The sequence below is a fragment of the Plecotus auritus genome, assembly GCF_963455305.1.
Source record: "Plecotus auritus genome assembly, chromosome: 1".
Classification (NCBI taxonomy): Eukaryota; Metazoa; Chordata; class Mammalia; order Chiroptera; family Vespertilionidae; genus Plecotus; species Plecotus auritus.
In genome coordinates this window covers 61924762-61949726 of record NC_137770.1, presented here as the reverse complement: position 1 = coordinate 61949726, position 24965 = coordinate 61924762, and the positions used below count along the sequence as shown (strand labels likewise).

At 41.5% G+C, this 24965-nt stretch overlaps 1 protein-coding gene across 1 annotated transcript in view; it reads right to left on the bottom strand.

Moving 5' to 3' along the window:
• MYO5A (myosin VA) overlaps positions 1-24965 on the bottom strand; it is a 236091-nt gene that overhangs the window by 56991 nt on the left and 154135 nt on the right. The window contains exons 16-23 of the mRNA XM_080650082.1: positions 24273-24370; positions 18087-18173; positions 17891-17999; positions 15210-15421; positions 13930-14086; positions 8338-8577; positions 7117-7365; positions 4366-4459 (exon numbers count right to left, since the gene is read on the bottom strand). Of these exons, the coding sequence (XP_080506208.1) occupies positions 4366-4459; positions 7117-7365; positions 8338-8577; positions 13930-14086; positions 15210-15421; positions 17891-17999; positions 18087-18173; positions 24273-24370 (1246 nt within the window). The remainder of the gene's footprint in view (positions 1-4365; positions 4460-7116; positions 7366-8337; positions 8578-13929; positions 14087-15209; positions 15422-17890; positions 18000-18086; positions 18174-24272; positions 24371-24965) is intronic.

Here is a 24965-nt window from a genome sequence, read left to right as displayed (position 1 = left end):
TTCTATTTTAGGCTATTCATAAATTGTTTTGTCCAAATTAGTATACTCTGTCAAAAAGTCAGATATGCCCCAGTCTCTGAGGGAATGGCAACTTTTCAGTGGATCTGGCTGTCCTACTCTACACTCTTCTCCACTCATGTGTAGCCAGGTTCTCTTTTATCAATTTTCCAGCACTCTGAACTCCCCCCTGTCCTATCAATTTTCCAGCACTCTGAACTCCCCCCTATGATTCCTATTATGTCCCCATTTTTAATCAGGTACACTCCCATGCCTGTCAACTGTGTTACTTTTCCTGTGTGCTGCTGAGGGAACCCACTCCATTCTAATCCTCTCTTTTGCCAGTGGCTTGCATTTGGCTAGAACAGCACCTGGAGATTGGAGATTAGCCCCTGACTACAGATAAAGCAAAATAAAAAAACCCTCAAACCTTAGCTGTATGTTTTAACTCGATGAGCCAACCAGTCACATTTATAAATATTAAGCTTGCTACCATTCTGGTCCACTTTACCCTCATATTTTGTGGCTAAATGTTAATCTGCCCTGCCCACTTCTATTACTTCACCATTTCTTTCTCTGTCAGCTCCATGAGGGCACGCACGGGCTGCCAAGTGTCTTGTCTCAACTGCTTCCCTGGTGCCATCACAGTGTTTCCCTATATAAGGCTTTAATAATTTGTAAATGAATGGAAGAACTTCTTCTCTCTATAACGTTCTATAAATTGCCATTTATTCCTACCAGTTTGCAGAAGCTGCCCAAAGCTACCAACAAATTGTCCCTGGGCAAATCTATTTTCCTAGAAGCATTCTAATCATTCTGGATCCCTCCATCACATTCTGCATCCTAGCAGCTTTATTTCCATGTCTTCAGTGTCTGTTTTGTTTACTCCTTCTCTTCTGAATATTTTTCTGCCCCCTCTTTTTCCCCCCACCTTATCCCTTACATATGGTTATCCTATAAGGCTTAATTCCAGGTTTTCTTCTTTTCATTTACATTATTCCCTTGGGAGAAAGGGGGCAGTGTGGGGGAAAGTACAGAGGGTTCTCTTATCAACACAGCTTTGATGGGTACCTTAAGGCTCATTTCTTTTCGCTCTAATCTTTCATCTTAATTTGGTTTCAGAACATCTTTATCTGGAGGCCCTAGGTGACAACCAAAATTTAACACTCTAACAACTGATCTCATTAATTTTCCTCATAAACAGGTACTTACTTTTCTTATTCAAATTCTTTGTTACTAATAAAACACCATTATTGTTTTGAAATCTCATACTAAAACATTAGAATATTTTTATTCCTTTTTTGAATACCATATCAAAAATAACATTCTGTTGATTCTTTTCATATTATATATCCTCATTCCAATCCATCTCTTCCTTTCCATTTCCACCACCCATTACTGCAGTTTAGATTTGTACCTTTTTTTTTTAAATAAATCTTTATTCAGATTATTACAATTATTTCTCCTTTTTCCCCCCATAGCTCCCCTCCACCCAGTTCCCACCCCACCTTCTGCTCTTACCTCCCCCCCACTGTCCTCATCCATAGGTGTATGATTTTTGTCCAGTCTCTTCATGAACCCCCCATACCCCTTTCCCCCTGAGAATTATCAGTCCACTCCTTTTCTATGCCCCTGATTCTATTATATTCACCAGATTATTCTGTTCCTCAGGTTTTTAATTCACTTGATTTTTAGGTTCACTTGTTGATAGATATGTATTTGCTGTTCATAATTTTTCTCTTTACTTTTTTATTCTTCCTCTTCTTTAAGAATACCTTTCAGCATTTCATATAATACTGGTTTGGTGGTGATGAACTCCTTCAGCTTTTTCTTATCTGTGAAGCTCTTTATCTGCCCTTCAATTCTGAATGATAGCTTTGCTGGGTAGAGTAATCTTGGTTGTAGGTTCTTGCTATACATCACATTGAAAATTTCTTGCCACTCCGGTCTGGCCTGCATAGTTTCTGTTGAGAAGTCAGCTGACAGTCGTATGGGTGCTCCCTTGTAGGTAACTAACTGTTTTTCTCTTGCTGCTTTTAATATTCTCTCTTTGTCTTTTGCTCTTGGCATTTTAATTATGATGTGTCTTGGTGTGGTCCTCTTTGGATTCCTTTTGTTTGGGGTTCTCTGTGCTTCCTGAACTTGTAAGTCTATTTCTTTCACCAGGTGGGGGAAGTTTTCAGTCATTATTTCTTCAAATAAGTTTTCAGTATCTTGCTCTCTCTCTTCTTCTGGCACCCCCATAATTCTGATGTTGGTACGCTTGAAGTTGTCCCAGAGACTTCTTACATTATCTTCAACTTTTTGGATTTTTTTTTTTGCTTTTTGCTTTTTCGGTTGAGTTTTTTTTGCTTCTTTGTGTTTCAATTCTTTGACTTGATTTTTGTGTTCCTCTTGTCTGTTTTTGGGTCTCTGTATAATATTTTTTATTTCAGTCAGTGTATGTTTAATTTCTAGTTGGTCCTTTTTCATATCTTCGAGGGTCTTGTTATATTTATCGGCCTTTTCTAGGATATTCTTAAAAAGCCTTATAACCGTGGTTTTGAATTCTATATCCAGTCGTTTGTTTTCCTCCATTTCTTTCGTTTGTGATCTGATTCTTTGACGCCGCATTTTCACTGCTTCCCTGAGTTGGTTGTGTGCTAGGTTTCCTATATGGCCCAGTGGGTCTGCCTCCCCAGTTAACCTGAGGTGGACACGCTTGGTGCACCCCTTTGTGGACTGTGTGTACAGCCTTGTTGTAATTAAGTCTTTATTGTTGTTGGTATCACTGGGAAGAATTGACCTCCAGGCCAGTTGGCTGTAAGGATCAGCTGTGTCTATGCTGGGAGAAGTTCGGTGCTGGAGACAGCCTTATTGGATTAGACTTGCCAAATTGCAATAGCCTCTGTGCTCAGCTTGGATGGGGTGGAGTCTCAGTCTTGGCTTCCTGTCAGCCTTGCCCTTGCGCGCACATGCGCGCCTTCAGACTTCTGCTTTCCTGGCTCCCGAGTCTCCGCCCGAGAGTCCAGACTCCCCCCACAAGAGCGTGGGTCCCCAGGGGCTCGCCTGGAACTGGGGTTCACTGCAGTCAGAACTGGGGCTCAGTGTAGTCAGGAGCCTCTGACTCCCATCCACTAGGGAAAGCCTGTGGCAACCTCCGCAGCCTTTGTGCGCACTGGCACGCACGTGCTTTCAGTCCTCCGCCTTCCCCGGCTCCCGAGTCTCCGCCCGAGAGTCCAGACTCCCCCCACAAGAGCGTGGGTCCCCAGGGGCTCGCCCGGAACTGGGGTTCAGTGCAGTCAGAACTGGGGTTCAGTGCGGTCGGGGGCTTCCTTCCCCCTTCCGCCAGAGAAAGTCAGCCAGGCTCTCCGCCGCCCTTCCTCTCTGCGCGCACAAAGACCCTTTGCCGTACCTCCAATTCTCTGTGAGCTTTTCTCTTTCCTTCTAGTTGTAGAATTTTCACTCAGCCAGCTTTCCTGTGGTTCTGGATGGTGTCCGTTCTGTCTTTTAGTTGTAGTTTTGAAATTGTTGCGCGAGGGAGCAGTTTAGGTGTTTACCTATGCCGCCATCTTGGTTTCTCCTCCTAGATTTGTACCTTCTTATACCATGTTTATGAACATAGGGATTTCTTATAAAATATCGTCATTCTAATCTTTCTCACAAAGAGCAAATAAAATAAATATTTACATTTAGTTAGTCCCCTATTCAAAATATCAGTGGGCTTTACTGTTTGTTTGTTTGTTGGCAAAGAGTGGTGGATCTTGGGAGAATAATATCCATTAGCTTAGCAAAAAGTAAGTAAATAAAAATAATACACACAGACACATATACACATATACATATTAGCTCAATGATTCTTCCTAAATCAACAGGAATCCTTTAAGCCATAACTGATGAATCATACATGAAGAATAATTAGTATTTTTAACTACATATGACACTGACTAAACATTAGTTCACATTTGTACACAGAGAGACCAGATTTAAGTTCACCAGCTATTTCAACCAAAATATTTAGAGCGCTTGCCTCTCAGAATTTTATAAATTTACTAATGGCAGCCTCACCTTTTAAAAATATTTAAGCTCTAAGGAAAGAAAGTTGTATCTTATAGCCTGGCTGGAAGGTTGCCGGTTCAATTCCTGGCTTGTGGGTTTGAACCCCAGTTTGGGCATTTATGGAAGGCAACTGATCAATGATTCTTTGATTCTCTCTCTCTCTCTCTCTCTCTCTCTCTCTCTCTCTCTCTCCTCCCCTTCTTCCCTCCTTTCCTCCCTCCTTCCTCCCTTCCCCTCTTCCTCTTTTGAGAAGGATTAAAAAAAAGTGGCATCTTAAAAACTTTGGGAGGTTGGTTAGCATGCATTAGTTTGAGCCCACGTGAGCCTTACCTGTCATCTCCTTAGCCTGTTCCACGATAAGGAGATTGAGGGCCTCTTTTTCCTGCTTCAGCAAAGTATTTTCTTCCTTCAGAGTTGATACCACCTATAAAATGAAATAAACTGAGGTAGCTGCAACAGACAGAGCAAACCAGGTCCTAAATATAAAGATGACACTGCAGTCACTCACTCCGTACTTCCACATCTCTGAGCCTCATTTCTTTGCATAGTTATGGCTAGTCATCTTTCAAATTTGGTTCAAGCAATACCTCCTCCAGAAAGCCTTCCTGGAAACTCTCTCCAAATAGACGTTTCCTTTCTGGCTACTATAGGGCCCTGTATATGCTTCTTTATAGTCCTTATAAATGATTTACTTTTACTTCCCTAATAGACTAGAAATTCCTGGAGGACAAAGATGATTACTGCTGTTGTTTCACTTTGTACCTTGAGCATTTAGCAACTGCCTGGCACCTCGTAAGCATTTGCTCTTAAAGCAACGATAATGCCTTTTCACCGCAGCAGCCTAGCACAGTGGTCGGCAAACTGCGGCTCGTGAACCACATGCGGCTTGCGAGCCGCGGTTTGCTGCTCTGTTGACTAATGAGTTTGCCGACCACTGGCCTAGCACAAAGCTACGTGCTTACCCATGATTCAGGTAGAAGACTGAAGAGGTTAAGAAAGACTTGAAGGGCATTTTGGTTCTGGAAATTCACTGAAGATTTTCTGACGCTCCCTGCTGTCTGTCTTGAAAAAGAGAATTTTCCTTTCATCCCCTTTTAAGAGTTTTGCAAGATTGTAAACTAGTCCTTTTATCCCATGTTTAAGCATTGACCTTACTACAGTGAATGCACTTAATGCCACTGAACTGTATACTTAAAAAAGTGGCTAATATGGTAAATTTTATGCTATGTATATTTTAATATTTTTTTAAAAAACAATTAACTTTCTAGTTCCTAGTTGGATAAGGATTCCCAGGAAGCAAAAGTCAAAACCAAAGAAAACTTTGCAAAGGTCATAATTTACTCAGTTCATCTCTGCAATAAAATAATGTACTTGTGATGAGTGAAATCTAAATTTCTTCTCTAAGCATAAGTTCAAGGAACTCTAAAAGTGATAGCTAATAATAAAGAAAAGTGTCAGGAGTTCAGATAGAGAGAGAGGGCTCTGTGACAGGATCCCTGGAGAACAGGGAAGTGGACAGCTACACTGCCACAGCTGAAGTCGCCAGGTGTTCCTTCGGAGGGTCCAGTCTCTTCCCTCCATACTGACCTAGCCTTACCCTCCACCTCAACAGGGAGACCCGAGTTCCCTATGCTCTTGAAAGAAACTGCTCTTTATCAGGGGGATGCTTTTTCAAAATACTTGTGCCTAGTCCACACTCCCAGCGCTTGGGCAGGTATCTTTAAAACAACTCCCAGCTGATTCTGATACACACTCCTGGTTAAGAACCACAGTTCTAGTGTACCTTCTAGGCTCCCTGAAGGTACATAGCTTTCCTGATCATAAAGCTGGCTGTCACAGTGAAGTTTTTTCATTCCACATTACTACACTCCATCCAAAAGAATAAGCGATAATGCCTATAGCTAGCCTGTGAAAAGCAGATAAAAAAAGGAGAAATCTGTATCTGTTCATGTGTACTATTCTATCAAACTAGAAAGGTATGAACTTGACTTTAAAGAGGAAAGAGAATTTTCCTACCAAGCTTAAATACTCTAGATTCAGAGGAATCTGGAAGATTCTGTGGACTCAGAAAATGGCAACAAGAAAAAAAGATAAAATCTTAAACCTCAAGGGTATTGCTTTGAATGCATATTTAAATTCTGACAGAACTTGCCATGTCAAATAACACATTAATGGCATTGCTGTTTCCACAATACGAGCCCAGATCTACTAGAGAAATAGGAGGAATTGTTCTATTGGGACCCTGAACACTGTGGAAGGATTGCAGTTTTATTAGGTACACTCTCCTACCTGAAGTGCATCTATGCTCCTTCGGAGATTCTCACTGAGCTCAGAAGGTTAATGTTCAGCTGTCAGCGCAGAAACAGAGCATCGGGATTCTTGCTCATAGTTAACAATCAGCACAGTGAACTCTGTTTTCACTTAAAGATGGTCACACTAGTGGACTCCCTGAAAATTACTTTTTTCCCCAGTAAGCCTTATGTTGAGGCATTTTTATTTTGTTTAAGCAATGCATCTCATTGCTGCTTGAGAACCTTAATGTTTTCTGTGTTTAGTTAAGTTTTAACATAAGTAAATACAAATTTGTATTGTGGAAACACTGGTCAATCTGTTAAAAAAATTTTTTTTTGTTTGTTCTATCTGCATAGCAGCTCTTGGCTACAATCAGTGTGCAGACATGTGGATTTCCCATTGGACTTCTCAACATAGTCTTAATTCATTTCCGTAAAGCTCCCTAGTATCAGCTATTGAGAGTTCATTGTTTGATTTACTTCTTAATCATGTTAACCCAAGAAAAAGGAGTCTACTCTCTATCCAGACCTATGTATATAAAGAAAAAGAGTATCTATATAGTGGGGACATGGCTATTAATTCTCTTCTTACAATACTGCTTTTCCTCTGTTCTCATTAGAGTCAAAAGGTTCTACTAAAACAACTACTGACTCATCATGTGGAAGAAATGCTTGGGAAACACAAATAATAAAATTTCAGCTCTGAAACCAACACTGAGCCACAAGGGGACAGATCAAGATGACGGCACATTTCCTTTGTAAAAAGGATATGAAATTAGTTCCTTCCTACCTGCTCAGTTTCTTGCTTGTACCTATCTGCACGTTCCTCAATGGATTTTTTCTCTGACCGAGTTTGTTCCAGGTCTTTCCGGAGCTTGGCAACTTCTTCCTGTAGACTGAGAACCCGTCCAGTGGCAATCTTAGCCTCCTCCTCACTTAGTTGAAGACGTTCTAAGTCACTTCGTAGTTTCTCAGTCTCAGAGTTGTATATTCCTTCCAGATTGGTCAATTTCTCCATGAGGCATTTGTAGTCTTTGTTCTTTAAACACACACAAACAATAAGTAAACAGACATGCCATCAAATGTATATAGTCAGAAAACTAGGCTTATTCATCATAGTCATGCTATATCATAATATTATAGTATCTAACCAAAATTCTAACAACATTTATAGTAACATAATCAATACTCTCTTAGTGATATAAAGAGAGAAGAGAATAGCAGTATTTCTTTTTTATATGATGAGCAACATAGATGTGATTTTACTCTTAGCTGCAAGGTGAGTTACCAGAGGAAATTCTTAATTTCCTGATTTTTAATCCCAAAATAGGAAAATCTATACTTGCTTTTGAAAACAAATCACTGTGCTACTAAAAGTCATGTGCTAGCCAGGTGATGCATTAAGAATGATAAAATGGCCTCAAAAATCACAAATTTCTTACAGATCTCTTTGTTTACTACCTCAAATTCCTCCTCACACTCAGAAAACATTTCTGATGAACCCTATTTCATTGTGGGCTTTTTTGCCCTATGTAGTATTTATGTAGTACTAATTACCTTCATGTCATTTGCATGTACTAAAATATTACTTAGTAACTATCTCTAAAAAACCAAACTTTTATCTCTGCAAACAGGCTGTAGATTCCTCAGAAGCATGGACATCTTACAGATTGTTTTGTCACTTGGTTAAACAAGTCACCTGCAAAAGGAGCATTATACTACATGCAAATGACTGGCAATGATGAAAGGGCTTTGTGAAGTATAAAGTACATGATGGCTCTTAGTCATAAAGGTTTGGAGTGCTAGTAAATCTGGCTGTATTCTCAAAAATAATTTCCTGCAATGATGCTCTTACCTAAGAACTCATCACTATTTCCATTCTCATTACTGTCATTATTATTTTACTTTCCTGCTAAGACTAAAAGGTAAAGTTCAGGGGAGACACTGCTGACCACAATCCCAGTGGGCTTCTTTAGGCATGCTCACTTTCAGGGTCCTGTTCAAAACACACCTGTTCATCAACTTTGCGCTGCAGCTGCATGATCTTGTTCTCCATGCCAATGTGGAGTTTCTTATAGCGCTCCACGGAGCGGGCCTCAATCTTGAGCTTCTTTAGCTCGCGCTTGGCAATCATCCGCCGTAAGCAGCACTGAAGGTAGATGATGGCATGCAGGCTCTTCTTGTAGTAGGTGCGAGCCAGCCAGCCCCGGACCCACTTCTGAATGATGACTGCTTTGTGGTCACGGAGTATCTGCAGAGAAAGGTATGTACAACATCAGACTCTACACTAGACTCTGGGTTCAATTCTATCAAACTATGGCTGTCAGGCTGAGAAGACATAAAGTGAAAGACACAAAAGTTGAAGTAACAATGTAGTATGAAGATTGTACATATCACAAATATATGCAAGCACAAAATTGTTTTACAAGGTGATTTAAAAAGTAGACTTCAAAGGATGATTTGAGAAACAAAGTATACACCTAGCATGTCAAACTCGCAGCAGGCGGGCCACAGGCCTTGTTTAAATAAATGAGGCCTGCAGCCTGGCGGCTGTGAGTTTGACATGCTTGGTGTACACACAGAAGCTATCTAAATAAAAGGCACCAGCTTAATAAAAGGCAAACAATTCAAAAATAAAGAAAAAACACACTAGGTTTCCTATTGGTGTATATCTGTCGGCAACAGGCGATCCTCTATAAAGTGAACAGAACTTGGCACCCTGTGAATTACATGCTATTAAAATAAAAGACTTGGCCACCACCCTTACTGCTGATACCATCTCACTGTGCATTAGGTCTATGATTGAGGATATGGAATATGGCCAATAAGCTGGCTGTAGAGGCCAACAGTTGGAGTACTGCAAAGTTTATTATTAATTTGTTGATTTCTTTTCCAGAAACAAACAAAAAATGACACTGTTGGTTGCCCTATTTGAAGAATACTATTCTAGTGAGGATTTCCCATTGCTGTTTCAAATGTAGCAGGAATCCACTTATGAGAGTCAAAGGTAGTAAGGATAAAGCTTTAAAAGGAAAGCTAAAGGTAAGATAGAGGGAAATAAACAAATCTTAATTTTGAGTTTGTTATACTTTCTAAATAAGAATATATTTCCCTAAACTTACAAATAACTTATAACAAAAGATTGCCTTATAAGAATTTCTTATCACTAAGACCATCAAGCAGAGATTGTCTAGCCCTGGCTGGTGTTGCTCAGTGGTTAGAGTGTCAGTCCACACACTGAAGGGTTACAGATTTGATTCCCAATCAAGGACATGTACCTGGGTTGCAGGTTTGATCCCCAGCCCTGGCCAGGATGTGTGCAGGAGGCAAACAGTCCATGGATGTCTCTCTCTCTCTCTCTCTCTCTCTCTCTCTCTTTCTCCCTCCTTCCCTCCCCTCCACTCTCTCTTAAAAAAAAAAATCAATGGAAAAAATACCCTCCGGTAAGGATTAACAACAATATGCAGAGATTGTCTAAACCAAGCATGTCAAACTTGCAACCTGTGGGCTGCATGCCTCATTTATTTGGCCCATGTCAGCCTTTGAGTTTGACATGCTTGGTCTAAACAATTTCCAGGAATGATAGAAAAGAAAATCTTGAAATTAATAAAGGGTGAACTATCAAAACATTCTGAGATCCTTCTAAGTCTATGCTTTTATAAAACAACTCTTGTATGATATAAATGATATTTAAATATATGCATTCAAGGGGTTACTTATTAGTAATTATTAGTTATTATTAGCACTTATTAGTAACTAGAGGCTTGGTACACGAATTCATGCACCTGTGGGGGTCCCTCGGCCTAGACTGCAGGATCAGGCCAAAACTGACTCTCCAACATCCCCCGAGGGGTCCTGGATTGTGAGAAGGTGCAGGTCAGACTGAGGGACCCCACCGGTGCATAATCATGGACCCCATGCAGAAGGTTGGCCAGCCAGGGAGGGATCACGGGAGGGCTCCAGGGCATGTCTGGCCCATCTTGCTCAGTCTCGATTGGCCAGACCCCAGCAGAAAGCTAACCTACCGGTTAGAGCAGCCGTGGGCAAACTACGGCCCACGGGCCGGATCCAGCCCGTTCGGCTGTTCTATCCGGCCCGCGGAGCGGAAAGAGCGGAGGGTTCTCTTGCTCTCCCCTCCGCTCCTTTACTTTGAATTTATATTAGTTCACACAAACACTCCATCCATGCTTTTGTTCCGGCCCTCCGGTCCAGTTTAAGAACCCATTGTGGCCCTCGAGTCAAAAAGTTTGCCCACCCCTGGGTTAGAGCGTCTGCCCTCTGGAGGTCAGTGCACATCATAGCGACTGGTCAACCAGTCGACTGTCTGACCCCTGGTGGTCAGTGCACATCATAGCAAGCGGTTGAGTGGCCTTAGCATATCATTAGCATATTACGCTTTGATTGGTTGAATGGATGACCGGAGGACCAGACACTTAGCATATTAGGCTTTTATTATATAGGATTATTACAAATGAACATAATGTATCTCTTATGAAACTTTCTAAATGTAAACATTTCTGGCCCTGCATGCATGGCTCAGTGGTTGAACATCAATCTATGAACCAGGAGGTCATGGTTCAATTCCTGGTCTGGGCACATGCCTGGGTTGTAGGCTCCATCTCCAGTGTGGGGTGTACAGGAGGCAGCTAATCAATGATTCTCATCGCTGATGTTTCTATCTCTCTCTCCTCTCGTCCTCTCTGAAATCAATAAAAATATATTTAAAAAAAATTCTAAAACCATCTATTCAAATAGATAGCAGTTTATTAAAACAATAGTTCCTATTTTTGGGTTATGGACCTGAGAAAAACAATGAAAAAAAAGTGCCATTCTAGAGGATACGGTGAAGAAATAAGTGGTTAAGTATTAAACCACCAAATACAAAATAAACCTAAGCGTTCAGGAGACCTTTGCCAAGTCAAGGCTCCCCTTTGGCTGTTTATCTAACGCTAAGACAGTCTGCTTTCCACTGAGTGCAGTCACTGTGCCTCATGCTGCAGTGAGGTCCCATCCTGAGCCCTCACTAAACATCATGACTCCAAGGGAGCCTCTTGTCTTATCCTGATGACTAGTGACCAACTGGGTAAGACTCAGTAATGGCAAATTTCAGACTTTCAAAGTCAAGCAGCAAAGAGTGGCAAAGCTATGAATGTCAATTTTCCTATTCCATTTCCTTCTTTCCATGTTACTTCAGACATTGATCCATTTCTGTAATTTCAGTCAAGTGGAAACAGTATATAATTAGATCTTCCGTTAGCAATCTCATCTCCATTAGTGAGTTAGAGCAGTGGTCCGCAAACTCATTAGTCAACAGAGCCTCAGTTTGCCGACCACTGAGTTAGAGAAATTAAACAATGCCTCCTCTCCCTTAGATTCCCAAGCCATAAGAAGGGGAAGCCTGGACTGGAAACACCGAAAACACGGCCAAAAGGAGCACTAGTGGCCTATACGTGAGCTGCCATCCCCATGTGTGTCGTCAGTTGGAGCTGAGCAGGCCAGAGACTGCTACTGCTCAACCATTGGTCTCAAAACCCAGTTCAGATGATCCTGGAGGAGAGTCATCAAGAAAACTGAAGTGTAACCAGTTTGGTGTATCTAAAAGTTGAATAAGGCATTTCCTTCCCCTGAAAGCTCATGCTTGTAGAGAAAGAACGCCAGAGTATAAAGCCAGCATGGGCAGAAAGAAAGAGCTGGAGTAGCTATTTTCAAATTTTCTTCAAAACACAGCCATTAAATATTCTCATTCAAGCCTCATTAGTTTTTCTTTGTTGTCTAAAATTACTTCAAAATAAAGTAAAATACATACACGAATAGGGCTTAGGCCACCCTCACAGACTGCCTGTGATTAGAGACCTGTCCCTCAAAGCGCTCTATTGATGCTCCTTCTACCAGTGGTACCCACAGAGCTCTAAGATCTAGACCAGCCATGGGCAAACTACGGCCTGTGGGCCGGATCCGGCTGTTCTATCCGGTTCTTTGCTCTCCCCTCCGCTCCTTTACTTTGAATTTATATTAGTTCACACAAACACTCCATCCATGCTTTTGTTCCGGCCCTCCGGTCCAGTTTAAGAACCCATTGTGGCCCTCGAGTCAAAAAGTTTGCCCACCCCTGATCTAGACTGTACTTCTGGCTTATTAGGAATATATCATGAAGGACAAACTCAAAACCTTGCCAAAATGAAGGAGAAAAACCTTTCAACTAGATCATATATTGTCAGAGGTGATGATTAAGATTAACCTGGCGCCCAGCCAGCATGGCTCAGTAGTTGAGCATCAACCTACAAATGAGGTCACAGTTCGATTCCCGATCAGGGCACATGCCCAGTATGGGCCATGCAGGAGGCAGCCGACCAATGATTCTCTCATCATTGATGTTTCTATCTCTCCCTTCCTCTCTGAAATCAATAAAAATATTTTTTTAAAAAGATTAATCTAGTGATCCATTATTTTTGTCATGTTGTTTATTGCCAGATATAAAGATTGTCAAAGATGCTCAGAACATCATATTCTAGTCAGTACAAGTTTAACCACCTTAATGTTATTTATCTCCTTTTCACTACAATAAATTATTCCAAGGTTTTTCATTCTTGGAACAAATTTCCACACATATGTCATATAGTCTACCTCTTCAAAGCTCACCACAGTGAGTTAAATAGAGGCCCCCAAAGATATCAGATCCTAATCTGTGGAATCTGTCAACAGCAGGTAATTTGGGAAAAGGGTTTTTGCAGATGTGATTAAGCTAAAAATCTTGAGATGAGGAAATTATACTGGATTATCCTCATGGATCCTAAATCCATCACAAATATTCTCATAAGAGACAGACAAAAGAAGTGAAGTTAGACACACAGAGATGATGATGTGAAGATGAAGGCAGAGATTGGTCCTAGCTGGTTTGCTCAGTGGATAGAGCGTCAGCCTGTGGACCAAAGGGTCTCAGGTTCCATTCTGGTCAAGGGCACATATATTGGTTGCAGGGTCCTCCCCAGTCCGAACCCTGGTCAAGGCTCGTGCAGGAGGCAACCAATTGATGTGTTCCTCTCATATCAATGTTTCTCTGTCTTTCCCTCTCTCTTCCATGCTTCCTTAAAAAAAAAAGGAAAAATATCCTCAAGTGAGGATTAATTTAAAGAAAAAAGGCAGAGATTGGAGTGATATGGCCACAAACACAAGAAATACTGGTAGCCATCAGAAGCTGGAAGAGCAAGGAATAAATTCTCCCCTAGAGTTTCTGGAGGGAGTACAGCCCTGCCAACACCTTGATTTTGGCTCAGTGATACTGATTGTGGAATTTTGACCTCCAGAACTGTGAGAAAATAAATTTCTATTGTTTTAAGCAACCAAGTTGATAACATCTATAGGAAACTAATACACTAAGTTTTCTTCACATTAAATTGTCAAGAGGGATAAAAAGGGGGTAAATTTTGTTTTCCCATTGTCTTGTTAATTAAATATATGCACTTATTTAATATTTTAAAATATACTTCAATTGTTTGTTGTCTCCATATGCCTCCTATGTCCATTGGAACCTCTGTGGTGTACAGATGTGAAATTTGATTAACATTAATGGAATAAATAAACGAAGTTGAAAATAATGACTCACCTTGCGATACCTATTTCTGGCCAAGTAGCCTCGTAAGTAAGACTGAAGAACAATAGTGGCAGCTCGTTTACTTTTGTACTTCCTGTGGACTACATACATGCGCCAGTACTTCTGAATGATGGTTGCTGCCTTGGTTCTGCGCAGAAACTTAGCATAGCTGACCAAAGAAAGAAGCGGTGCATTTGTTAGTAGTCAGAAAAACCCAGGAATATATTTTGTAGAGACTTAAAGAACCAATATCTTCTGCCGAAACCGGTTTGGCTCAGTTGATAGAGCGTCGGCCTGCGGACTGAAGGGTCCCGGGTTCGATTCCGGTCAAGGGCATGGGAACATCCTCAGTGGGAGATGTGCAGGAGGCAGCTGATCAATGTTTCTCTCTCTCATCGATGTTTCTAGCTCTCTATCCCTCTCCCTTCCTCTCTGTAAAATATCAATAAAATATATTTTTAAAAATTTTAAAAAAAAGAACCAATATCTTCAGCATAAGTAGTACCTCCATTGTATTATTCCAATAGTATACAATATTAACATTCATATTTCTTATATTATAGCAATTTATAGTTCCCACAAATATTTTTTATTCATTAAGCCTTCCTGATCATAATGTCCCATATTACCTGATTTTACAATAAAGAGAATGAAGCTCATAAAGATTTATTCTTTCTAGGACAGGGCTCATTACCCCAGGTTATGTCCCCCTTGCGCAGTAGACTGGCTGTACACAGTAATCTCATACTTACTCATCACTAGCTTTCTTAAATGCATCCTTTGCTAACGTACAATATTTTTCAAACTCTTTCTGTCTGGGCATAAATTCTTTATCATTAATTCATTTCTACTAATATTTCTAAATTAAAATTATTCTAATATATAATCACACTGAAGTGTAATTCTAGAAACACTTTCACAGCTTATTGCTCCTGAAAACATCTCAATGGAGTCATTATTAACTAGCTCATATTCATGACTGTTTTAGTTTACAGGTAACTTCTTCAAGCCTATATAAAAATATAAAAAATAAAAGATACTGAGGACATGAGCACAAAATAATTTGTAATTATTTTGAAGATGATTCTGAATAAATCATAAGGGTGAAATTTTTTTCTATTTAACTGTTTTATGAGTTCATTTCTTATTCCTTAAATCTAAGAAGAGGTGAGGTATTGCCTTCTCATATTGGGTGACCACACAAAACTGTCCTGGTTTGGACAATGAATCAGATGAGCTGTGCAATCCTTAGGAGCGGTAAGCCAGAGTGGATGGGTCCCCAGGAGACCTACCATCGGGCCTGGTAGCCTCGCACATATCTCTGCACAGTAATGGCCGCCTTCCGCATGCGCAGGTACTTCTTCCGCTGCAGCCACCCTCGGATTGTCTTCTGGATCCGAATGCAGGCAGCCCTCAGCTTGTCTGCCCTCAATTTTTCTAGATAGGCCACTTGACCAGCACGGAAAAAGATCTTTGTCTTACCAAACTGGTATTTGTCCTTGTCCTATTTTTGGAAGAAATTGTACACTCAGAAGTTGAAATAATGAACATATAAATAAAATTGTAAAAGAGAAAAAATACGTCTAAAAGCAGAATCAGTAAAGGGATGAATCTATTAGCTAAAACTTGGGCTACATCATGATTAACTAATGGAGCCAGATTTTTTATCTTATGCAAGTTGAGCAAATAGAAGGGATTTTAAGGAAAACTGCAGTTTAAGAGTGATTTTCTAGAATTATTCTACCTGGAATTATTATCTGAGGCCAAAACCTTGGTTGTGGGTTATAGGCAGCTATTATTTGCTTGTTTGTATTTTAAATATTTCAAGGAAATGGAGATGCTGACACTCCCTCTGACTGACCCAGGCTGTAAGGATTACATCAGGCTGTGTGTTCCATGTGAAAGCTGAAGGGACAAAAACACCAGTATAAAGAATAAGGCAGGAAGCAATGAGCACGAAATAAAAATTAAACAAAAAAAACCTTGTGCACTCATATTAAGAGAGTTAAGTTTCTTGCTATATCTTTGCACTATCAATGGTATCTGAAAATAAATACATAAAACCCTATAAATTACTTGTACAAATTTCAAAATTCCTTTTACAAAAATATAACTACTTATATTGTCCATTTACTTTTTATAATAAGCAGAACCAAGCAGTAAACACAGAGATGCATGAAATTTTTGGTCCATTACACTCTGATCCACCTTATTTGGAAGCCTGCAACGGTTATTCTCATACAACAAGAGTGGAATTTATTTATAATCATCACTAATATAATCGGTGTGAAAACAGAAAATCATTTTTTAAGATTTTTTTTTTATTTATTTGAGAGAGAGAGGAGGTGGGGGGGAGAGGAAGGGAGAGAGAGAGAGAGAAAGAAAGAAACATCTATTTGTTGCCTCCAGCATGTACCCAGACTGTGGACCGAAATGGCAACCTGAGCATGTGCCTGGATTGGGAATTGAACCGACGACCCTTTGGTGCAAAGGACGATGCTCAAGCAACTGAGCCACACTGGCCAGGGCAACAGAAAATAACTTTTCACTGTAAGTAGAAATCTCTTATCTTGTACATGAAATCAGAAAATCAGAAATCTCCACATAAATCTAAAATTATTTCAATTTTAATAAAATTTACATAGGAAGCCTGGCTGGAGATACATATAAGAGCTAAAAAGTGGTTACCTTTCCTTCTCCCTGTCTGATCTCAGCTTCCCCCACTCTACCCCACACCAACCTGTACTCCTCGATTTGTACCCTGCAAAGCCCTGAACCGGGCCTACATGGGGGTGTTAGGCATAGGACTGTCCTTACTTTCTGCTCTGCAGTCCCATCTGAACACAGGTTAGAAAGGAGTCAGGCCAAACTCAAAAAGTTCCCAATTCTTTTACATATTACTAAGGAAGTGGTCTTAGCTCTTCCATAGAGGGGAAAATGTTATTATTACAAAAAGAAGATATTCTATTTAGTTAATTATGACTGCCTTAGAGTGAGATAACCCATCCTAAACTAGTGTCAAACAAGTGAAAATACTTTTTAAGATCTTTCATGAATCTTAAATTCTCCATGACCTAGATTAGTGGTTCCCAAAGTGTAGTCCTCAACCAGCATCAGCATCACCTGGTAACTTCTTAGAAATGCAGATTGTTGGACCCATCCCAGACCTACTGAGTCAGAAATTCTGGGGGTGGGGCCCAGCAATCTGTGTTTTAACAAGCCCTCCAGGGGACTGATACATTTAAAGTTTGAGTACCCCTTAGTTTGGAATGCAAGACTCTCCAAACACCAACCTACATTTCGTAGGCATTTCCTTACTGTCCCACAGACTAATCTTATACTGCAGAGAAACTACATTAATGTTTTCTGAGCAAACTCTATGGTTTCCTACTTCTTCACACCATGCTTCCTATTACAATATTCTCCTTCTACTTTTATACAATGTTATCCAGTCCGACTCAAAACACAGGTCTTCCATGAAATTGTTCCTCCTCTACATGGCTGATATGGCTTTGCCTTGCTGATTTCCTGTTTCACTCACTCAGCATTTGATAAACACTAAGGTATATTATACTTATCTTTAAAATGCATTAATTTCCAAGATAGATTACGTTACCTGAGGATAAGACTTATTTTTTCTTAATCACACAACATCTGGCCTGATATTTCCCGTAAGTAAATACTAGGTAAATTTTTATTGATAATGATAAAACTCTAAAAAGAATGTGACTCAAGCCTGGGTCCAGGCCTCGCCACCCAGTTTCCTGAAGGAGGACCACCATCCTCAGGAGTTAGCCCGAGCATACTAAATACAGGGAGCCTTGATCTCCAAGCCAGTGTGCCCTCCTCCCTCCCAGACCTGAATAATCTGGAGTAGTGGTATTTGGATGTTCCCAGGGCTTCCACAGATTATAATCACAAGGCCTTTGGCCATAATCTGTTCAGATAAAGATAAAGTGAAAATTTTTCTTACTGGGATAAGGTTCTCTAATACATTCTTGCATGTTTGCTTTCTGTCACTCAGCACATCTTTTTGCTTCATTAGGACACGGTAGCGGCTGAAAAATTCTTGGTAAGTCCACCTATAAAAAAACCCTCACATTAGCTTATTTAAATAAGTAGGAATTGATCTCATTAGGATCCCTTCTATTTGAAAATGCCAAGCTCACCGTGAGGGGAAGCCTGCTGCACTGATGCGGATGGTTTCCAGGACACCACATGCTCTCAGCTGCTGCACTGCCCTCTTCTCATCAAATCTACATGTACAAAAGAAAATAATTACTACACAAAGTAGCCTGGCTAGAGCTGCAAATTATCCTCCTCAATCCAGAGATTCTTCTGTAAAGAGCCAAATAGATACATCAGAAAAGAAAGCATTCAAAAGTCGTAGCAGTGATCAAAATGAAAAACTCCACGTGTGAGTGGGGAGGGGACAATTAGCAGTAAAACTAAAGAGCCATAAACATTATCTGTTGTTCATACCACAACTCATAAGAAGTACCAGTGAGAATATTTAAAACAAACAAAAAACCCTTCTGTACTTTGCCCATACTCATTACAAGGCTTGGCTTAAATCACTGTGATTATAATTCTTTAGCTCACTATACAATTTCCTCTGTAATAAAGACTGGCCAGCTCTGAAGTTTTCTCTAACAAGAAGGACAAATTAAATATGACGCATTAAGTTATTCTTTTAAAAATTATTGGTGTTCTAAAAGCTATTGGTGTGTACATACTAAGCATTTACAGTGCCCACATCAATGGAAAATATTTTTGTTTTGTATTAAATCTTATATAATTTACTAGAGGCCCAATGCACAAAAATTCGTGCACTTGGGGTGGGGAGGTCACTCAGCCTGGCCTGCGCCCTCTCACAGTCTGGGAGCCCTCGAGGGATGTCCACCTACCAGCTTAGGCCTGGCCTGCGCCCTCTGGCAGCCCGGGAGCCCTCGGGGGATGTCTGACTGATGGCTTAGGCCCGCTCTCGTGAGGAGTGGGCCTAAGCCATCAGTCAGACATCCTTAGCACTGCTGAGGAGGCGGGAGAGGCTCCTGCCACCACCGCTGCACTCACAGCCGTCAGCCTGGCTTGTGGCTGAGTGGAGCTCCCCCTGTGGGAGCACAGTGACCACCAGGGGGCAGCTCCTGCATTGAGCATCTGCCCCCTGGTGGTCAGTGAGAGTCAGTTCCCGGTTGTTCCGCCATTAGGGTCAATTTGCATATTGCCCTTTTATTATATAGGATGTTTATTTTACTCTAGACAACTGATATCTTAACATTAAATTGACCCTAAAAGAGGAAATGGTAAGGCCTGCCACTCACTGAATGATCACTCCTCGTACTCTCCCAGTTAAGCTCTGAGCAACCGCTCCAACGCTCTGCTGTGCTATTTTCTCAAGTTCTGGTGGTGGTGGTGATGGTGGTGGGAGATGGGGTTAGCTAGAGTGGCCCAGGGTGTGGCAGCTTCTTCTGCTTCCCACTTCCTCTAGGAAGGGCTTCTTGGCAATGAGGAGGATATAACAGTTTTTCAGAATTGCCCTCCAGTCTAAGGCAAATAGCCAGAGGGCAGGGTTGGCAGGGGTGTAGGAAAAAGAGCACTCCTACGCTGTACAGTAGGAGTTGAAACTCTTATAACCTTTGGTAAATGTGTCTAATCTCTAACTCACAAATTCTACTTCTAGAAATACATTATCCTAAGGAGGTAATCAGGCAAAAATATAAAAATGTTTGGCAAAAGATGATTATCATAGCATTGTTGGAATAACCTAAATGGCAATCAATAGGAAATAATTAAAATAAATGATGGTATGTCTAAACAGTGGGACATTATGTAGCCATTAGGATGATGATGATGTGGATTTTTTTATTTACTAACTGGAAAGTATGCACAATTTATTAAGATAAAAGCAGGTATAAAACAGCAATTGCAGCATGAGCTCCTCTCATTAGTGTGTCTCTCTCTTGCTCTTTCTCTCTCTCTCTCACACACACACACACACAGCAGGGAAGAAATGTTGGTCACTTAATACTAGTTATCTCTCTGGGTATAATGAATGCTTTTGCATTTGTTTTTATACTATTTTATAGTTTCTGGATATTGTTTTTACAATATACACACATTACTTCTATTTTTTGTTTTTTTTTTAAACCTTTTTTCTTTTTTATTGTTCTTCGTACATACATTACTTTTAAAATTAGAGAAATATGTTTCTTCTGGGGAAAAAAACCACCATTCCCTCCACATATGGTAATTGACGTAGAACAAAATGTTTGGTAAAAGCAGACATTCTATGATGGTTTCAACAGTGGAAAAGTAGCAGGGATAACTTTAAGCATTTGCCAAAGTACTGTTACCCACCCAGCTCTGGTTTTAACTAATGCCCAAATTAACAAAAACTCAGAAAGTTCTTAAACTGAAGTAAATTCAAAATAAAAAATAGAACTATGAATGCTTGCTTAAACTCAACTTTTAAAATCTTCATAAGGCCAACTATTCATTTGTTCTCACATTCTCAAAAGGGAACAAAAACTGGAAAAAAAAAAAACAAGGAAAAAAAAAACTCAGCCAAAGAAATCTTGAGAAAGAACAACAAAGCTGGAGGCATGATGCTCCCTGATTTCAAACACTGATACAAAACTATAGTAATTAAATGGTATGACACTGGCATAAAAACAGACACAATAATCAATGGAACAGAATAGAAAGTCCAGAAATAAACCCACACATATATGATCAATTAATTTATGACAAACAAGCCAAGAATATACAATGGGAAGAGGACAATCTCTTTGACAAATGGTGTTAGAAAAACTGGATTGCCACATGCAAACAATGAAACTGGGTACTTATCTTATACCATTCACAAAAATTAACTCAAAATGGACTAAAAACTTGCTCATAAACCTAAAACCATAAAATTCCTAGAAGAAAACATAGGTGCAAAGTGAATTGACCAACAAAACAAGACCCAAAGCATAGAGGTATGGAACAGACTGACATACCTCCATGTGGGAGTGGGGGGATGAAGAGAGAGAAACCAAAGAACTTATATACTTACTAGGGGCCCAGTGCACGGATTCGTGCACCAGTGGGGTCCCTCGTCCTGGTCTGTGGGGGATTGGGCCAAAACTGGCTCTCCAACATCCCCTGAGGGGTCCCAGATTGCAAGAGGGTGGTTCTCGGGTGATGCACCCTGGACTTGGGCTTCTTCCTCTCTGGTTCCAGGTGCGTCACCCGAGAACCGCAGCTGCCAAGTCACCGCAGCTCTGTAGCTCCTGTGTTGAGTGTCTGCCCCCTGGGGATCAGGGCATGTCACAGCTACCAGTTGGAGCATCTGCCTCTTGGTGGTCATTGTGTGCCATAGCTACCGGCCAGTCGGCAGGTTGCTTAGGCTTTTATATCCTATCTAATAAAAGAGTAATATGCAAATTCACCGTATCTCCGCTACACCCACAAGCCACGCCCCACCAGCCAATCAGGAGCGAGTATGCAAATTAACCAACCAAGATGGCTACGGCCTCGGAGAGAGCAGGAGGCTTGGGTTTCCCCGGCAATGGAGGAAGCCAAGCTTTCTGCCTTCCCTGGCCAGCCCAGGCCTCTGCTCAAGGCTACAAAGTTTCAATTATAGAAGATAAATAAATCCCAACAAAAATGGTGGCAGCCACAGAGCTGGAGAGAGCAGGAGGCTTGAGTTGCCCCTGGCGGTGGAGGAAGCCAAGCTTCCACAGCCCTGGCCTGCCTTGGCCTCTGCTCAAGGCTACAAAGTTCCAATTATAGAAGATAAATAAATCCCAGATACCACGGCCTCCACTTGGGTCGCTGGGGGCGTGGCTGGCCTGCAAACCACCACAGGCCCCTCACCCAGGCTGCACATGCCCCAAGGGAACTCCCAACCTGACCTGGGACACCCTTCAGGGCAAACCAGCTGGCCCCCACCCATGCACCAGGCCTCTATCCTATCTAATAAAAGAGTAATATGCAAATTGACTGTCACTCCAACACACAAGATGGCTGCCCCTATGTGGTCAAAGATGGCTGCCCCCAGGTGGACACAAGATGGCCACCACAAGATGGCGAGCAGGGGAGGGCAGTTGTGAGGGACCAGGCCTGCAAGGGAGGGCAGTTGTGGGTGATCAGGCCAGCAGGGGAGGGCAGTTGTGAGGGACCAGGCCTGCAAGGGAGGGCAGTTGTGGGCGATCAAGCCTTCAGGGGAGGGCAGTTAGGGGTGACCAGGCCAGCAGAGGAGGGAAGTTGGGGGCGACTGGGCCTGCAGGGAAGGGCAGTTGCGGGGGACCCAGGTCTGTAGGGGAGAGCAGCTGGGGGGTACCAGGCCTGCAGAGGAAGGCAGTTGGAGCAAACAGGCTGGCAGGGGAGTGGTTAGGGCGTGATGAGGCCGGCAGGCAGAAGCAGTTAGGGGCAATCAGGAAGGCAGGCAGGCGAGCAGTTGGGAGCCAGAAGTCCTGGATTGTGAGAGAGATGTCCGACTGCCCCTTTAGTCGGACATCCCTCGAGGGGTCCCAGATTGGAGAGGGTGCAGGCTGGGCTGAGGGACACACCCCACCCCATGCACGAATTTCGTGCACCGGGCCTCTAGTATGCGTGTGTGTGTGTGTGTGTGTGTGTGTGTGTGTGTGTGTATATGTATGTATAGTCCATGGACATGGGCAATAGGGTAGTGAAGTCCTGGGGGCTGGGGGGTAGGGGCTAGGCAGAGTGGGGTAAATGAAGGAAAAATGGGAGACATCTGTAATACTGTCAACAATAAAATAAATTAACAAGAAGAAAATAATACAATAATTAGCAACTAATAATAATTTAAAAAACAGGTATAAGGTCCATAACATAGGTCTTGGCAATGATTTTTTTAATCAGACACCAAAAGTAAAAGCAACAAAATAAAAATAAACAAGCAGCCACTATGGAAAACAGTATGGAGATTCCTTTAAAAAATTAAAAATACAACTACCATATGTTCCAGAAATTCCACTTCTGGATATTTATGCAAAGGAAACAAAAACACTAACTCAAAAAGATATATGCAACCCCATTTCATTGCAGCATTATTTACAACTAGAGGCCCGGTGCACGAAATTCGTGCACGAAGGGGTGTCCCTCAGCCCAGCCTGCACCCTCTCCAATTTGGGACCCCTCGAGGGATGTCCGACTACCCGTTTAGGCCCAATCCCACCAATGGGCAGTCGGACATCTCTCTCACAATCGAGGACTGCTGGCTCCCAACTGCTCACCTGCCTGCCTTCCTGATTGTCCCTAACCACTTCTGCCTGCCAGCCTGATCACCCCCTAACCACTCCCCTGCCAGCCTGATTGATGCCTAACTGTTCCCCTGCCAGCCTGTTTGCCCATAACTGCCCTCCCTGCAGGCCTGGTCATCCCCAACTTCCCTCCTCTGCCGGCCTGGTCACCCCTAACTGCCCTCCCCTGCAGGCCTGGTACCCCCCAACTGCCCTCCCCTGCTGGCCATCTTGTGGTGACCATCTTGTGTCCACATGGGGGCAGGATCTTTGACCACATGGGGGCAGCCATCTTGTGTGTTGGAGTGATGGTCAATCTGCATATTACTCTTTTATTAGATAGGATAGCCAAAATATGGACACTACCCAATGAATGGATGAACAAACTGTTGTATATATTCTTCATCCATAAAAGAAAATGAGCCCGGCTGGCATGGCTCAGTGGTTGAGCGCTGACCTATGAACCAGGAAGTTATGCTGGCTCAATCCCCAGTATGGGGCGTGAAGGAGGCAGCCAATCAATGATTCTCCCTCTCCCTCATTATTGATGTTTCTATCTTTCTCTCTCTCTCCCTTCCTCTCTGAAATAAACAAAAATATATTTTTTTAAAATAAAGAAAGAAAATGAAATCTTGCCATTTGGGCAAGATGGACGTTGAAGGCATGATGCTAAAGGAAATTAAGTCAGAAAGACAAATGCCATATGATCCCTCTTATATGTGAAATCTAAAAAACATAAAACATGGAGCATTTGAGATCTTGTTTCCTGGCAATTGTCATCATTTTGGCTCAAATAAACTCATAAAAAATAAAAAACACAAAACAAAACAACACACACCAACACAAGCATACACACACTAAATCCAAGCTATAGATACAGAGAACAGATTGGTGATTGCCAGAGGTAGGGGTTGACAGGTAAGAGAAATGGGTAAGGGGGGGAGGGGGTGTCAAAAGGTTAAAAAAATTATTTTTAAGTTCTATTAACTAGTAGTTTCCCTATAGAAGACATGAAGAATTACCCAAATATTTTTTCCTTCTATTGTTTTGGTAATCCTTTTGATATATGGATACTTTTAAATTCAGTAGTTGAGAAATACTTACGTGAATGGGAACTTGAAATCATTAGGCTTAATACAGCGCACATAGTGAGGGGTAGTGGCATTGAGGGTCTCCATTAGCAGGTGAAGGGAATTTCGGAACTGCACGGGAAAGAGCAGAAAGGGGCATCAAGGTTTTGTCAAAGCCAAAGATTATGTAAAACAAGTTAAAATTTTCTTCTAATGACAGTAGTAGAGATTGACCCACCCTCAGAAGGGGAGCTGCTATCAAACAAGAATGCTTTATGTTACAATTTGCTTAAATTCTACTATTTATATGCTTACTCTACTAAATATACATTCACTCTCTCCCATTCCTTTTCCCACACCCCCCTTTTTTATAGGCTCTGTTTTCTTAGAGCAGTTTTAGGTTCACAGCAAAATTGAGAAGATATGGGGATTTCCCATACATCCCTTATCCTCACACATGCACAGCCTTCCCCATTATTAACATCCCCCAACAGAGTTGTATATCTGTTACAGTTGATGGACATAAACATTATAATCTCCCAAAGTCCATCGTTTACATTAGAGTTCTGTCTTCCTATTCTCCTTTTAATATACAACTCTGCTGTTTTCTGTTGGGAACGCGAAATTCTGACTAAAAATATAACTTTGCTTTATGAATATTAAGGCCATTTAATTATGTAGAGTGGGAGTTTTGCTGTAAGATACTGAAAAATATAACAGATGACTT